Below are 18,526 nucleotides of genomic sequence, written 5' to 3'. Positions count from 1 at the left end.
GCAAAAGATGTAAAAACAAAAAAATTAAGATTCGTGCCCTTTAATCCTGCTTTAGTAAACTCCGATGCAGAAGAGGAGTGCAGAGCAGTGAGACAATGTGTTATGTTTGTTATGGTCCCAAAGTACCTGCCTGCACACTGCCCCCACCCCCTTCTCAGTCCCAAAAGTTAGCTCTAAAAGTTAATACTAAGACGGAACAGAGATTCCTCACAGCTGTCAGAAAAACTAAGAAAACAAGAAACTATTTGACAAAAAAAAATAATACATAAAATAACTTTTTCTTCCTCCTCCACCTAAAGTTCTGAAAGAAATATTCCTGGTTTGAGGCAGAAATCAAACCTGTGTAGGCAGCCGGAATTGGAGAAAATTGGATTTCCACTTACTCCATCCCTTTTGTTGTGGCAAACAATATTTCTCTCAGTTACAGTAAAAGGGGGCATGACTGTGCATTTTAAGAAACTCCGGGAATCGCGAATGCAGCTTTGCGTTTCGGGCGGATGGGAGGGGCAGGCGGAGGAGAGGTGGAGCGGCACTCACGTCTCACATCTCTGAAGTAGATGGTCTGTCGGTTCGGGTTCAGCAGCTGGATGACGGAGTCGTCGTTGTTCCTCACTCGGCAGTTAATGGTGGCCGTCTCTCCCTCGATCACCGACACGTTGTCAGTCGCCAGGTTCTGGCTGTCAACTAGAAAAAACACAAACACACAAAAAGACAACTCTTAAAGTGGCAGTGTTATGTGTTAATGCTATTTCATAGCAGAGTCAAGTAACCTTCAATTGTTATAAAAATGTTAAATATATCAAATACAACTTCAAAGAAATATTACTTTGTAACTTAACACCTTAAAATTGGGCCTCTGTCTCCTGCTCTTTCTGAAACTTCAGGAAGTCATCACAACATGGCTCCTCTATTAACCCTTTAACCACATTTTTTACCAGTGTGTCACTGAGAAGTAGCTCATACAATGAAGTCAGCTGATGCACAGTTCCACCAGGTGATTGCTAATTGCTGCTGGCTAGTCTGAAGGAGCTGGTTGGTGGGAGTCGCATGGAAACCGCAGCTCTGAGATGAATGGTTGCCCCGGGAAATTAAAGGATTTCTCAAACATGCATGAAAGAATCAAAGCAAAACTCTAGGTATGTTTTTGATGAAGGAATAACATCGTAACATAACGTAAAGTAAAAAAAACAACAACTTGATTTTACACAACACTGCCGCTTTAACGAAACTTTTCCGGCTGGATGTCTAGAGTCTATTAAATACTTAGACGTTGTTGGTTTTTTTTAATCTTTTGCTCCATGTCAACAGACGGAGCAAAGCTATGTGAAGAGGCTGTGTAGATTGTCAGTTTGCAGCCATGTCTAATCCTTTTAATATAAGAGCCATGTGCAGTGTTTGTCACTATTGATCTCCCCCCACAGCTCAGAGTAGGCCCTGCGAACAAATGCCAGATGGGCTGTAAGCTCTGCTGCCCACAAAGATGCCGGGAGAGGAAAAGGATATGAAGGGAAAAGAAAAAATAAAGGGACCATGAACAAGTGTAAGGAAAGTGGAAACCCGGCAGATACGGGCGGGGCGGTTGAAGGTGAGAAAGATGGAGGACGGTTAAATCGAGAACGGCGAGAGGAGGAGTCGAATGGCGTTTCTGGTTAAGCTTTTTTTTTTTTTTTAATCGGAGCTCCCCATCTGAGGCCGGTGTGTGCTCAGCGGTTCTGTTCCCCGTCTGCAGGAAATACAAGCATCTGAGTCACTGTCTGTACGCCGGCCATTGTTGACCCCCCTCCCCCCCTACCTCCCTGACAAGACTTTGGACCTTGTCATCATAACTTACACCGTACTAAGCCCCAACACACACACACACAAAAAACGCCTGGCTTTGTTTCCCCACCTTGTCTTCAGAAAGAAAGAAGAAGGAGGAAGTCAAAAGTCACCTTGTGCTATATTTATTTGGCAGCAGCCAAAAAAAAAAAAAAACATAAAGGAAACACGTTTAATGCCTCAGATTCACACCAGCGGAGAAACAACACTCCTAGTCTCATTCCCCCCCTCCGATCCTAAAAAAAAAAAGAGAAACATCAAAAGCACATTTGCATGCCTGAGTTGTCAGACACCTCTATTGCATTCTGACATTTACAAAGTGGAGAGAGGGTAGGGGGGGAAGAAATGCCTGCGTTTTCCGATAGCGATAATGGGAATAGACAGCCAAACTAACATGATTCAAAATGAACTCTGCAAACGCGGCGAGCAATAAGAAATTAACCTCCTGTGGAGAAAAGCTCCTCAGACCTGTCTGATGCAATGAACTACCCATTTTATTCCACTCCTCTGCCAGCCCTCAGGTTCAGGACAAAAGAAGGGTAATAGGTACCAAAAAAACAAACAAAACAACAAAAAAAGAAACAATTATGAGTCAGAGGACACAATGTAGGCAATTAAAAGTTTATTGTCGCCTCATAATGGGCTTTAATTCATTTCTGCTAAATACTCATTTCATACACCGGGTTCCGTTTAATCAATTCATTTCGAACTGCGTCGTTTAAAAAAAAAAAAAAAAAAAAAAGTCCAGGCTTGATTTTCGGGTAAGGTCAGAGATCTAGAACGACAAATGGGAAATGATTTAAATTTGCTTTCAATTTACGAGCAAAAATAAATGTCACCTTACGGCGACAGTTATTTCTCTGTGACCCCCAGGATGTGCCGATTTGCTCAGTAAAGCTTAAGTAGGACTAATTTGATAAGACGTTTCACCTTAAGCCTGATCAACTTAATTACTTGTCAGGCATCTTCAAAGAAAAAAAAAACAAAAAGAAAAATACAAACATACATAAATAGAGAAAATAAAGATATGATGTAAAGAGGAACAGTTGGAGGACAAACCAACACAGTGCTGTCCACCACCTGTTGCTGTGTTACCTGCTAGTCAGCTAGGTAAGAAATAAAACTCACAATTTTAACATATAAGGAAATTATTGAACATTTTATCAAACGTACCTTCTATTAATACTGATCACATGTCTATCACAATATACTTCTATTGATTTCTTGATTCCCCGGCACCCAATTTCATAATCATAGTATTTCATGATTTTGTAGTTATTATTGAACAAAATGAACTAACAACTTCCCAAGTTATCAAAACCTTTTTAGTGCATTTTTAAATTTCCTCCTAGTATGTTGGCATCCTTTTTAAGATCTACATATAATTTACAAAATAACAATTATACAATTTACACAATAATAAAAATTGGTCAATGGTTTGTTTCCTCTGCAGCTGCAGTTCCTGTTCTACTGAGAAGTTCACATGCATTTTCCCATATTATAATAATATTTCTGACTCTGTGAACATTTGTATTTCTAATAACTGGACAGTATTGCATATGTTATTGTCTTGTTCAGTATATTATTATCACTGTTATTATTGTTAATCTTTTTTATAAATTGTTTTGGAATTAATAACTTTTGGTGTGAACTTTTATATCTGGTGCTGCTTTTTCACCAACAGAATTTTTGTGGCACAATAAAAAGGCTAATTCTGTTCTATATATAGAACAGAATTGGTATTTTTTTATTTGAACAGTTCTTTGTCTGGATTGAATAATTACACAGCATTACCTTAATAGAGACACATATAGCTTTGGAAAAAATTAAGAGACCACTTAAAAAGATAATTTTCTTTGATTTTACTCCTTATAGGTCTATGGTTGAGAAAAATGAACATTATTATTTTATTCTATGAACTACTGTCAACATGTCTCCAAAATTTCAAGCTAAAAATGTTGTATTTATTTGCAGAAAATGAGAAATGTCAAAATAACGAAGAAGATGCAGTGCTTTCAGATCTCAAATAATGCAAATAAAATAAGTTCACATTCATTCAGAAACAGCAATACTAACGTTTTAACTCAGGAAGAGTTCGGAAATCAATATTTGGTGGAATAACCAGGAAGCTTTCAGTGGGTTTTAGTGCAGTGAGCTCTTTTTTTCTTTTGACTCCACACATTTTTGTAACCATCAACAAGTTTCTGGCATAAGTCTGGTTTGATAATTGATCTTTACTTTCTTTCTTTTTTCTTTTTTTTAGGGAAATTTGTCAAACTAATTTAAACTGGTTGACTTCTTGGTGCAGATAAATAGATTTGAGTACAGGAACAAAGAAGTTAGAAGTTAGTCAGCTTTGTCTATCTCAAGATCAACTTTGATTTGTGTTTGGGATCATTTGTTGAACACCCAACTCTCTCATTTGACAAAAAAAAAACAAACAAAAAAAAGCTCATTATTTTTGGGGAAAACCTAGGCACCATTGAGAATAACTTTCAAACTGGAAGCTGTAAGAGGACCAGTATCCACCTTCAAAGTTATACTGGTGCTCAGCTCCCATAAGAAAAGCAGCCAAATCAAGCCAGAGTTACACCAGAATCTTTTTAATAGGTACAAAAAGTGTGTGATTTCTCTGCCATGTGCTAAATATTAGATAAATATTAGTGTAGGCATGAATACATCAGAGCCTGCATTCATGATTTTCTACAAGCTTGAATCAAAGAAAAATATGTTTTTCATAAATTACTCCAAGTCGTCTCTTGTGTTGTTATTCCGGTTCAAATAAGTCAACAAATCCCAAAATCAATATAACATTTATACTGATGATAAACTTCTACCCTGACTTGAACATACTGTATCCAAAACACTAATAAACATGGAAAAAAAACATAATTAAGATTCATATTTACAACATATTGAGTCTGTATGTTAATAACACCAGCACACGTGTAAATCTTTCCAGTACTTCTGAAACATTTTTTTCATTTTTTATTTCTTTTGGAAAAGCATGCAGCAATTTCAACTTCGAAATCCCCGCGTCTCGTAATAAATACTGCCGAAGATGAGCCGGAAAGCAATATAAAGAAAAATAAAAGTAGTTTTGATGTCTATTTTATTTCATCGCACTAAGAGCAATATATTTGGCAGTCAAAACAGCAACAGAGCAGCCTCAAAGCAAGGTTACTCTGCTCCCAATCTGCTGGACTGAGAGACAGAGAACCAGGAGGAAAAAAAAGAAAGAAAGAAAAAAAAAAGATAAATTCTCCATAAGGTTTTAGCAGCCCCCAAGCAAGGTTGGTACCCCTCCAACATCCCAGCCTCGGCTCATCTCCAATTCAAAACACACATAAATAACGTCGCTGTGATTAGCAATCCCATCAAAGTGAAAACAGGCCACTTTGTGGAACATGGAGGGTTTTCGCAATTGAAGTAAACATTTTCAATTGCCTCGGCATCCTGGTCATGATTGGGTGCAAATGAGGAGAGGCAGTCATTAATTCTCCGTGGTGGGTGGGGGATGATGGTGGTGAAGGAGGGTGGGGGTTTTGGGGGGGGTAGTGGGCAGAGATATAGCACAGATGACTGGCTGATAAATTCACACTCATTCCAGCAGCTGTCTGGGAGAGTAAAGTGCCTGTATCTCTACACATGGCTGCCCTCCTGTTCCCGCATCACAACATACTGAATGAAACAGTCTGAGGAAAATACAGACCTTCAAAAAGTCTGTGCACTCTCCGAGGGGATGTACAATCTGGCGAAAGGAGTCTGGCACGGAGGCGCGGCTCATCAGCCGTACTCAGAATGCAAAACGGCACCAGCACCCCCCTCTTCATCCCCCCACCCCCTCCCCAACACACACAAACTGTTCTCAGGGAAAAAGTTGATGAAATCTGGAAATTTTCAGCGGATTGGCTCCTCCATCAGAAATTCAGAGACCAGCACCTTTTGAATCGCGTTGGCTCGCTCTTTGAACTTTTCTCTCTTGTTTTCACATCAAAAGACATGAAAGCGGGGCAGCAAAATGCAGGACAGCCAGCGCCCTCCTCATACATCCCCCTACCCCTCCAACTCCTTGATTTCTCTCCCGTGAGTCGACGGTCTCTGCGGCAGCAGTCGTGCTCTCTCAAGAAAAAAACCAGACCGGTGTTAACAACATAAAGTTTCTCATTCCTCTTCCTCTTCCTGTGGTTTCGCCTCTTCTTAGCCGTTAAATCCCGAGCCTCATGATGAAACGATGTCTTAACGTGTTCACAAATGAGAAGGGTGTAATTAGAAAAAAAATAATAATCTGGTATTGGTTAAGTTTGGTAATTTGACCAAACTTAACCAAGTTAAAGAGTTCCACTCTTTGGTCAAAGAGTGGAACTCAACATTTGTAGCAACACAACTACAAAAGAGGAATGTTAAGATATTTTTTTAAAAGTGCTGCAAATATTAAAAATTCAGTTTCATTATCATATAATTATTTTGTGCCACTTCAAATCACGGCTTCGCAATTTAATCAAGCAAAAATAAATAAAATATTAGAGAAACACTTTGATGTTGACTTAATTTCCAGATGAAACTTTCTTTTTTGGATTACCAATTTCATATATTTAACCAAACTTGCTCCTGTCTAATAATTAAAAGTGTACTTCTATTATAAATTCCTCATAAATCTGACAAAAATTATTGTACAGTAGTTTTTTTGTATGAAAGCAACACATTTTTGTTCTAATTGCAGATTGGAACAAAAATATATGAATATATGAAAACATGATTTCATATATTAGGGGAAACCAGCCATCCAAAACAACATGTAAAAAAGTAAAGCAATCATGAATTAATTGTGATCAACTCAATTTATTTTGGAAAGATGATTTCAATCTCAATAGCCACACCCAGGCAGGATTAATGTCAGACCGGTGAAAAACAAGAAATAACTTGTCTCTCAAACAGGAAGTACGTTTGCCGTCAAGAACAGATGAGACGCCACAGACATCCATCAGTCCGGAGAGGCTAACAACGCCATGTGTAAGATGCTGGGGGTCTGATGAACCACAGTGGACCCAATATTCACAAACAGAGGAAACATGGAAAGGTGTTGAACCTCTTCCACCAAAATGATCCTCTTCAGAATTCCTCGGTTAAAGTCGGTGATCAAGACCAGAGACTGGTCAAAAATGGCGTCCATTTGGAGATCCGGAAGCTTAACCACAGCCACACTGACCAGACAGGTGTTTCTCATTAAATCTTCCCTAGATCTCACTCTTCAGAAAAAAAAAGCATCGTATCGATCAATAGTCAGAAGAGGTGGCAGCATCCTCTTGCTATGTTGCTGCTTTAAGACCTGGATGATTGGCCAGAGACGGAGAGTCCTGCTCTCTGTCAGAAAATCCTGCATGAGAACAATCTCTATTTGGTTATCCGTTTATGACCTTAAACTCAAACTCACTGGGGTTATGCAGCAGGACAATGATCACCAGAACACTGACTAATGATTGAATCAATGTACAAATATCACAGCCAGTTTCAGCAACTGCCTAGTAGGTGTTGTTGCCGCACAGCTGAAGTAGTCAGTTTTTAGGTTTAGAGGCTCAACTCTATGCGTATCTATGCGATAAGCTTAATAAATTACATTAGCATTGAAAAGCCTTATTTTATATCGACTTGTGTTAATATCTGTCATTGATATTAAAATCAGTTTGATGACAAAAATAAAGAAAAACAGAAGAAATCTGTTGGGGGCACAAACTTTTTTTTCTTTACAACACTATAGCTGTATATTAAAATCTAAATGTCAGTAGCTGTTACAAAGCTGGACCCGGCTGCCTGATGCTGCCTGATTTATGGATTATTGTTTTCTCACACTACAGAACAAAAGCACCAATATGGTTCTAGCCATTGATTTTACCTACTGAAACTGGAAGTATAGGTCGGACTGCTGACTTTTGTCCACTGTGTTCAATGAGTCAGTGGGAGGTTTTACACGAAGAGTGTAAGTTCACATTTATGTTGTCAACCACAATCATTTCCCCTCATATTACCGATGCTGTTGAATAGTGACTCTGTGACTATTGAAACGTCAGTCAGGATTTATCTATAACAACTAATTTAAACATTGACTTCACATTTAACTAGTGCATCAAAATCAAAGTTACCACATGCTTGTTATTCATATCTCAGACATAAAACATCACAGAAAAGCCCTTCTCATTTAGAACTAGAGTTACAGGAAGATATAAAGACACTGAACGTCTTTAAAGTTTGACACCAGTCTGTGGTCAGAAAGACTTTGCCATAACACTTTTTCTTCTCAAGTATGCCTGTTTTTATATTAAAAATAAAAAGTCTAAACACTTTAATACTTCAATATTAGTTGACCACGGTCTGCATCCCTTCGCTCCAGCCTAAGCTCTCTATGGTGAGTGTGGTAAACATAGATACTGTGAAAAACATACATGCTTCAAAAATACCTTTGTCTTAATTGCCCTTTGTAATAATATTGTGTATCTGCCTGCTGTTTCTATGACATGAACATATGGATCAACAAGTTATTAATACTGTAGGATCATATTTCTATGCAGGCTGCCACAAATGTCATTAAAGTTTTCAGAGGTATAAACTCCTCATGCCACAATATGCAAAAGCTCAGTCTGCTCTGATGAAGAATCAGTCACTTAAAATTACTTGTGGTTCCAGCGCCTGAGACAGTTTGACCTTTTTTATCATTTATTTATTTACTTTTTAATTCAACTTGTACTTTCTGGCATAATTTGGGAAAGTTTGGACAAAACATTTAACTTTAATTCTCCAATTATTAATATGTAAAAAAAAATCACCTCAGTAACATCCCAACTAAAGTTCACTTTATGTATTATATTTCCTGTACACTGGAAATATTACACCTGTTATAAAATATATTTATTAAGACGTGTTTTAAATATTAAAACATCCAACTCTGAATGTCTGTTTAGGTTTATTAAGAATACATTTATAGATTTATTTTGAGATAAACATATCTCCATGTACATATTATATTTACATTAAAATTACTTACTTACTACATGTCTTTATTTTTTTTATGAATTTTATAGCTCTTATGTTAACATTTGTATTTGCTAATATTTAACACTCTGGATGGAGTCATTTGTCAACAAATAAGCAAATAAAGTTTATTCTTATGCCCTTAAATGCTTTATCTTACATCCACAGAAAGAGAGCCCAACATTAATAAAAAGAAAAAGAAGAAGAAAATTAATAATTGTGGACTGACAGATTAGTAGGTCAGAATTAATTTAATTCAATTGATGTGGACGTTTGACAGTACCGTAAATAACCAGATAAAAATCTGAGTTTGGACGTGTCGCGTTGTTTTCAGCGTCGGCTGTTGCTACTTTTGAGCGCAGCGCTTTTGTTCCAATTAGAAAAACTCCAGGATGAAGTTCAACCGAGGAGTTTAGGGCAAACATAATTCGATAAGAAGGAGTGGCTTCTGGAAAGCGAATATATCCAAAATCTAATGGAGAACCAGAGAGGCCATCAGTATTACTTACCCTAGGAAACGGAGTCATTTAGGTTCACTTTCCATTAAGCAGCTACATGTAATTACGTAATGAATTACAGTTGTTTTTCTGTTTCTTTTCAAACAAACAGCAGACAGTGAAAAACATTCCCGGTGCTATAAGTGGTAACGATCGGCTGAGAATGGAAACAGAGCAGACAAACACATTGTGGAGCCGGTAAAGAACTGGGTTAGAGGAGCGTTACTGTTAGAATACAGAGTGGCAAAAAAAAAACAACAACTAAGAAACATGCGAGAGGAACTCAGACTAATTAATTACACTATGTGGCCAAAGGTTGATTTTAAAAGAAGACAACAAATGCATGGTTTTCTAAACCATCTAGAAAACAAACACACAACATAAGCAGGCGTGTAAATATGGACAGATGAACAGGCTGGGACAGACAGCCAATCAACAGACGCACAGAAGCGAGTGCTTCCAAATGAACAGCAGGTAGAAGGAAGAAGTAGTACCTGTCACAGTTTCAGCAGCTCCTGTGTTGTTGCAGCGCAGGCGAGGATGAGAGGAGAGAAGAGAGAGAGAGAAAAAAAGAAAGGTTGTAAGCAGACAGCCTGCAAGCAAAGTCATATTTAATTCTTTTTTTTTTTTTATAATTGCAGAAAAAGCATGTTAAAATCGATAAAAATTCAAGTTCTGTTATTGTGCAATTTTTCACCAATTAGGAAACACACAAAAAGAGTTCAGAGCGAGCCGGAGACCGTGTTTGATCTCTATATAATGAGCCACTTTCCCTGCTTTCTTCCAGAAATACAAACACAATGAACCTAAGGACTGATTTTTTTTGTTGTCGTTATTTTTTGGTTGTGTTTTTTTTTCCACCCCCTGACCCCACCCTGCCTGCACTCATGTCCCTGATTGAGATTCCCGGCCACCCCTACTGTGGAGCAGCCACAGCCTGTAGACTCTCCCCTGGGGACCCGGCAGCGTATCCTGGAGAGAAGGGCACCCATTCGGAACGGTGCCCACCCAAACTGGCATCTCGCAGGGCATGGAAGACTGCCGTGTTCCCGAGTCCCTGCAGCATAGCTCAGGGCTCTGCACCCTCGGGAGCAGCTCCATCATTCATCGCCTGCCATTCATGAAGAACCCCCCGTCCCCTGCGAACCACCCACGCACGTCCAAATCCTTATATTTCACACACGATGCTTTATTACATTGACACTTCACACGAGATGTTAGTGGTTCTTGACTTAAGACTGTGAGCAATGGGAAGCCAGGCTTAATGCGCGGTAGTATGTTGAAGCGGCTGCTCGTCTCACTTGTCACTGCAGGTATAATAAGGGTGTAAGGTATGACACGTGTCCTTGTTATGTCCTTTTGTGGGGTTTTTCGGTGTGTCAACAAAGTCCCTCTGGACTGAGGAAACTGACAAATCCCACACAATGGGAAAGAAATTCAAAACATCGCCCCTGTGTCTGCTGCAATACTTCAGCGGATGAAGTATTGCCTTTCGTCAAAGTTTAAGTTTGGGTAAAAACTTTACTTCTATTACGTGACACGATGCCGTGCAAAAGTATTCGTAGCCCTTGTTTCTTTGTGTATTGTGTCCCTTAAAAACCTCAAATGTCCGTGTATTTTATTATAATTCTACATGGTGTCATTTAAAGTAGAGCCAAACAGGACACAAGATTTTCAACATTTCATAGATGAAATACTGAGAAGTGCTGAAAAGTGAGTTTTCATCCAAGACCCTTGAGTTTAATCCTTTTGCTGCAATTACAGACATGTCTTTTGGGGAATCTCTATGTTAGCTTTGCCTTCTAACAACTGATCTTTGCAAAAAAAATTAAAAATAGCTCAAACTCAGTAAACATAGGATCAAATGTTTACGTGAATTTATTATTCTTTTAACAGATTTCAATTGGATTTAGATCTAGTCATTTTAACAATCTAAAGCATGCTGATCAAAAGTGTTCCTTCGTAGCTTTGGCTTGTACGTCTCCTGCTGGTAGGGGAACTTGAACCACAGAACCTTCTTCCACACTGATGTATCCCCAACATGGCATGTGAAAAACTTTCAATAGGACTTCTAATGACTTTGCTTTTGACATGAAGGTTATATTTATGGTCTCCATGACTAATGGTTGTATTGTCCAAAGTGGTTCTTCCACCCGATGGTAGTAGTGGATCTCTTCCACTGTTCCCATGTTTTGGTGGATGACCTTGTAAGTGACAAATGGTACTGGTCTGTACATGTATACCGTTTTATCTAGTCCAGAGGACCGCAAAGCGCTTTACACTACACTGTCATTCACACATACATTCACACACTGATAGTGGTAAGCTACAGGAGACAGGAGTGAGGATGCCACTGGACCCTCTAACCAACACTACATGTCTTGGTAGGTATGCAGTTATACCATATGCTCAATTTATGGATGACAAATTTGAAGATTACTCCAAGTTGTTTAAAGCTTTGATTGCTGTTTAAACAAAACTTTCTTTTGGGGTGCTGTGGTGGCGCTGGGGTTAAGCCTAGCCCATATATAGAGGCCTTGGTCTTTGACGCAACTGTTGCGGGTTCAATTCCCAGCCTGGTGGCCTTTGCCACATGTCTTAACCCTTCTTTCATTACCCCTTTTCCTGTCAATTCACTATCAAACAGAGGCCTCAAGAGCCAACAAAACCTATAAAAAAATACTTGCTTTTAACTTTCCCACAACTGTATCTGTGACTTGTTTGCCTTGGTCTTGTTTGGCCTCTATCAAACCAAATACGCCTCCACTGAAGAGTAGCACTGATACTGATATTTGCTTAAACACAAGTGGACCATTGGTGTAATAGATTCTACTGAATTCTATTTAGATAAATCAGTTTGAAGTCCGTGAACAGATAGGAACTAAAGATTTTTATTTGTGAACAAAAGTTAAAACCTAGCAATCCTTTTCCTTCCTCTTCACACTTTTCTGCACTACCTTGTGCTGATCTATCACATTAAATCATGGGGTTTGCGGTTAAAGCATTGTAACTCAACATAATGAGGCCTATGGGTGATCTAGGAAAAAGACACAGAGTGGTTGACAAGTCCGACCCGAGCCTGTCCCAGTCTCACCAGGCCTCGGGACAGCCCATAATGAGGCTTTTGAGCCGCTTTAATTGCCAGGTAATTATAATGTTGTAGCAACATTATGTAAATGACTCATTATCATCTTGTACGTGTAGTCTCTCTGCCCTCTTTTTGTGTTACTCTGTCAGAAGTGTAACCCAGAAAAATGTATCACCCAGATACCGGGACACCTCATTGTTTAATCTTGTCAACGGAGACCTATGTCTAAATACAGGAGCTTGAGATGGAGTGGGGGACACCGTCTCTAACCCCTCGGTATGATCCACTTCGTGCCAGTGGCCTCTGAAGGGGGCTATTAATAGCGCTGGTAATGGTTGCGGTCGTGTTGGCCGCCTTCCCCCCTTCGCTCCTCTGTACCTGCAGCACATTAGGTAGAAGTTATGAGGTGCCAGCTCGCCTGTGATTAGATGTCATGGCTGTCGCTCTGCTTAGCCAATACTGATAGACAGATTTCCAGAGGAATGCGTGTGTGACGGCATTCGAGCGAGCGAGCGAGCCCGCTGCACCAATCCGTCAATCACGCCGGATGAAAGCAGGCGCGGCCAGCCCTCCTCCAAATGATGACCGTCCTTGTCTCCTCACCTCTTCTCCCTTCTATCCAAACGTCGCCCCGGTGCTTATCATCCGCCCCGCTCTGCACAATGAGCCAGCGGCGGCGGCAAAGCAGCACTCCAACAGCAGTTGTGTCGCATTTACCTGCTGGAGCCTGGCTCGTTGCGGGCGTTTTGAAAAGGCCGGATTCTTGGCATTCGAGCGTCTCCGTTAAACCTGTAGCCATGCCAATGGATCCATAACAATGTGCAGTATTTTTGAGCTGCTGAGGCATGCTAAGATCTCAGGAGAGGAGATGTCGGTGCGGTAAGAGTGGCACATTGCCTCTCTCTTTCTTTCTCTCTCTCTCCCTTCATGACTGCTGCTCGGTAAAAGCAGTGGGGTAACACTAATGAGGCAACATTTCTTCACAGTGCTGGAGTGATGCCTTTGAATTAAAGTTCCTTCTTTCAGGTAAAACATTCCCTCGCTTATTTATGCTCATGAACTGCGGCGTGTTGCATGTCATCCTGGTGTGTGATTGCGCTGCACAAGAGGACGGATGTTGGATTGCTGGAGCTCTGTGTTGCTTCCCCTGTTGAGAACACCCACATCGGTTACCTTCAAAACTGTGTTTGCGCACGTGGTTGGAGGAACGCAGTCTTGCTGCGGGTATCCCACTGTGTTTTCATTTAATTAGAAGGGATCAGAGGTGGGCTTTAAACTTTTTTTTTTCCCTCTTCAATCGGATCGAGACGTGAGCTCCCGCAGAGTGGACCTAATAAACACGGGCGACTTCAGAGGTCAGCTTGGTTTCACAAAGGAAACTGATCAAACCATAGCAAAACTCCCCCCACCCAAAAAAAAAGAAGAAGAAGAAGAAGAAGGAGGAAAACAGTTTTCAGCACTTCAAGTAACTCCTTTTTGGTGCTAATCACTTAAAATTTACACTAAAATTTACACTTTCTTTTTAAATTTACAGTGCAAACACCTCTACCTTGAACACGTCGATTAGAAGCAAGAAGTAGAACTCTTTTGAGTTTCGACTAACCCTAACCAGAAATGAATAAAATGATACTAAAATAGTATCTCATGTAATTAGGAGTAAAAATCAGGCATTTAGTAGACCATAGCTTTAACAAGGATAAACATATTTCACTGTAAAAACAACAAAAAAGAGTGTTTGTCTTAACATTTGAAACAACACTGAATAAAAATCTCTTCATGTTGATTTTGCTTCCATTGTAAGGACCAGAGGATGTCTCTCTCCAGGCGAGCACTGTATAAATTACATCAGGTGATTTCAAAACAAAATTATCTTAACTTTACATTAGCAACTTATTACTTCTGCACTTTTAAACACCTTCACAACTAAACAATTTCTTCAAAATTAAAGCCTCCTGCTACATTCATTCAGGACTTATTCTCTTTTTACATTCCACCTCAATCTGTGTCATTTATGTTTCTTCTTGGAACATGTGTACTGTTTGGAACTGATGGCAAAGGCTTTAACGTTATATTTAATGCGCGAGTTCCATGTCAAATTTGGACAATTTGATCACAGCAATTAACAGACGTTAGCTTGGTTAGCTAACCAACGTCGGTTAGCGTTGGTCAATGTCTAGGTCTTCAAAATAACGCCCCTTCCTGTTCGTTTCATTTAAAAATTCAACCAAATGACTTGAAAAAAGCATTACCTCAAAAAACTATACATTTCATGTATGCAAAGAGTGATCCTTGGAGCCATGGTCACAATGGGGATTGTGATTATGTACTTTTAGGAAAGGGACCTTAAAGTACATTAAAGTCACGTATTTGTTCAACAGTATGAACAAATATGTGAAATTAAATTCTTTAAAAAGAAAGAACTGGTAAGACAGTGAAGGGGTTTTAATAAAACAGATTAGTTTTTATCTTTGAAATAATATTAATTTCAGTCATAAGGGATTTCACCTAGTCTCAGAAAAAAATATCAGTAAATACAACTTTAGACTAATTAAAAACTGATGACAAATTAAACCATGGCATTTTTCTTTCCAACAAAAGAAAAGGGGGAATACCGAGGGATTTATTTTTACTGCTTCCCTTAAGAATTAAGGAAAAGCGGCCAAGTCCAGCTAATCAAATCCACTTGATTAACTGAGCATCACCTCTGTAAAAAAAAGAGCTCTGGTAATTTCCTGGCCTGGAGCTTTAAAGTGTGCATGTGTGCGTCTCTGTGTGCGTGTGTGTGTACGCGTGTTCGCCCCAACGCTACAAAGGAAGAACATCAGGAACCATCTTCAAAAAGAAGTCGTTGCTGCTAGTCATTCTGGAGATGGTGAAAAAAAATCGAGTTTGAAATATCCGCCATATGTACATCACTAACTTTAGCAGTTCTTTCTCTTTCTCTTTAGTTCATCTACATGTGCTTTTCGCTGCTTTTATTGATCAAAGCATGACCTCACAGGAAAAATGAAAAACAAGCCATTCTAACATCTGAACGCATGCAGCGAAGATAATTTATCCTCTGCACAACTCTCTTTAAGTCCTTATCAGTGTTATTCAGAGTTAATCATAAATATTGTGCCTCCAGGAAGACTTTGCAAAGCTTCATATGTGCATGTTTTGGCAGAATTACATACCGTGACAGCATACGCAGCATATGTCTGCCTTCTCGACTCTTGAGTGGGTGCTAGCTTCCTGAACTCAAGTCTTCTCAGTCGGGCTTTTTGCTGATTTATGGCTGCTCTGATTTATTTTGTAAACCATAGAGTGTTCTTATTTGCAAGCAATCAAATCGGATTTGTTTAGATGTCATGAAGTTTTCAGAATGATCAGGCGTGTCAATGATTTGGACATCAATAGCAGGAAGATGCACACAAACAAGAGTTTCTCTGCAACAGTCTGCAGACTATTTCTTTTTGCACAATTTCAAAAACATTTACTCTTTATGCTGACAACATACTAGGACACTAACACAACAGGCTTTCGTCTTTTCTGTCATATAAGAACCAGAGTTCTACCACTGTGCTCTATACAATATACACTACAGGGTATTTTAGCCATTCCGGGACCTTTAAAGCTTTACTGGTAATCGCCAAACAAAAGATAAAAGCCAGGAACTAGACTGTAAAAGTTGAAGTATATATTTCAAAATGTTAGGAACCATATAACACGGTTCCACCTGGAGGTGGAAGTGAAACCCAAAGACCATCCTGCTAGCAGCATTGGCTTAATCCAACTCTGCTTCATTTGCCTAGAAAGTCTGATTCATTCAGGGAGGCCTGTTCACAGTTCAGTATTTGCAGATTAAGGTATCTATTTAAAATTATTTGTGAAAATCAGCCTAATCATGAATTTTTCCAAAGAGCACATCCAAAATATTGACTGGAGTTTCCAAAGTGGACAGTCTAGAAGCACCATCCATTTTTCTTGGCATTGATCGCTTGAAGTTACAAGAACGGAGTTATGGAAGGAAGACTTCCACAGTAGCGCCAGAATGGTTTCCACTGCGTATATTATTTCATATAGCTGGTGTTAGATCTGATAAAACAGGGAGGTACATGTAATTTTTGGACCAGGCCTCAAGCATTCATAGATTGTAGTCCGTGAATATTTGTTTAAATACACAAGCCCCTTATTGTTGCTGAGTATCAAGCTAATTTCTCAAACAGTGGCAATAATTCGCTGTACTCCAATGGCATCCAATGGCCACCAGAGTTAGATCCAGTAAAACCGTAGAACAATATTGGGATGCCAATGTGTATTGTAAGCCTCCAGGCTTTACTTGCCACCCGACCAGGCTAAGCGTTGTTTGTTTATTTTAAATAGTTGTTTGTTTTTTCCCACCAGTAACAGTGACAGTAAAGACAAGACTAAGCTAGGATTACAGCTGACGCCGTGACCACCGAGCCTCGCAGGTGTTATGGGGGAAACCCTGGGATGTACTGGGAGATTCACTTTGTGGATGTGCAGCCTACAAATCTTTGGAAAATGTATTACACATTCCCTGGTGTTTCTGGTAAATATGGACCAAAAACACAAATAAATAAATATTCCCAGCATTATCTTGAAAGGCACTTTTGAAGGTAAAAGGGGTGAAACCCATTACCACAAAAGATATAAGTAAGAATGTTAATGGTGCCACTATTCTCTTATCTGCCTTTGTGGTACTTACTGCAGGTAAGATAAGAACCGATTACAATCTGTTTAACTGAATTTCACTTGAAAAACCCTGAGGTTTCCCGTTTACAGTACAGGAAGTTAAGAAGGTTCAGTAAACTGCTGCTATCAGCGCTCACGTGCCACTAAATCCAGCCTAAACAGGCAACAAGCGATCCAAACACACGCTCACCTGCGAACACAAGTGGGAATACTCAGATTAACTCTCCCCAGAGTCAATCAGGACATAATAATCAGGTAGGCTTACAGGAGACGCAAAGCATGTTTCTGCTCGATAAACTGGAACAAAAAGGAGATTTTACATACATCCCCTCAGAGGTGGGTAATTGCTTTCTGTTAATGTGATGCGCTTTGTCCGATGTCTGGCTTGAATGAGTGTGAAAGCCAGAGGGACATGTGCAGCTGAAGAGAGCCTTCATGTTAGGAGATTAAGGGGAAATCCTTGAAAAATGCCAGGAGTTAAAAAAAAAAAAGAAAAGAAAGAAAAAAGGTGGATATATTTAAATTGTTTTGGTATCCTGGTTCCTTTTAGTTTGAGGCTTTTGCAGTTCAAAAAAAAAAAAAAGGCAAAATAATTGTGCAAATTAGAGGCTAAACTCAACACAGATCAGTTTAAAGACTGGCTTTGAAAACAGTAGACGTGTAGGATCATAAGTGTGTCGTTTGCTGTCTACAGTTGATAAAAAAAAACAAAAAAAAAACACAGTTATTAACAACCTTTAGTGGCATCAGTGCCACTGCTTAGGTTGCATTCATCTCTTCCAGTTGTGTGGAGAAAAAAGGGAAAGCTCTAGCACATTTCCGACAACTCACGATGCCAAGCTGCTGCTTTGCACGCTCTCACATGATAGGTGCCAAGCTCCACCTGATACTCAAAGTAAAAAAATAAAAAATAAAAAAAATAAAAAATGTTTAAAAAAAAAAAAAAAGCTGTCAGTGCTTGGGATTCGGCTTGGCACATTTATCACAAGGTAATGTGATGAAACAACACTCCTCTCCAACAGGCGTAACGTCTCAATTCAACGTAAAATGAGGTAGGAAGAGTGTTAACGTGACACGCAATTAAGAGGCGCTGATTGTGACGAATGCAGCGACTTTAAAGGTCTATATATCAGCAAGCAGCTGTTTTTTTTTCCTGTTTCGTTTTTTTTTTTTTTTTTTTTTTTTTTTGACGGGAGGTAAACAGAGTTCCCCTTTCTTCGTCGCAAGCTCAATAATCCAGTCTGTTATGTTAACAAGGCAGGCTGAGTGAGCGCGGACTAAAGTGCAGCAGCAGCAGCAGCAGCAGCAGCGGAGAGATTCCCGCTTAAAGCCGGGGCAGAGCTTAACCTCTGGCGAAGTGACACATCACGCCTCATTCAGACGATCTATTTCAGGTGAC

General features: G+C 39.5%; 1 protein-coding gene across 3 annotated transcripts in view; it reads right to left on the bottom strand.

Moving 5' to 3' along the window:
• Positions 1–18,526, bottom strand: part of cadm1b (cell adhesion molecule 1b) — a 251,591-nt gene that overhangs the window by 74,539 nt on the left and 158,526 nt on the right. For 2 of the 3 annotated variants that reach the window (XM_081614187.1, XM_017308156.2), the window contains exons 2-3: positions 9,836–9,856; positions 538–684 (exon numbers count right to left, since the gene is read on the bottom strand). In XM_081614187.1, coding sequence (XP_081470313.1) covers positions 538–684; positions 9,836–9,856 — 168 coding nt within the window. The remainder of the gene's footprint in view (positions 1–537; positions 685–9,835; positions 9,857–18,526) is intronic. The other variant, XM_081614188.1, reaches the window with a different exon arrangement.

Source organism: Poecilia reticulata, chromosome 13 (genome assembly GCF_904066995.2).
Source record: "Poecilia reticulata chromosome 13, P_reticulata-male-v2, whole genome shotgun sequence".
Taxonomy (NCBI): Eukaryota; Metazoa; Chordata; class Actinopteri; order Cyprinodontiformes; family Poeciliidae; genus Poecilia; species Poecilia reticulata.
Note: the sequence above shows the minus strand (reverse complement) of the source record. Positions and strands in the feature narration are given on the sequence as shown.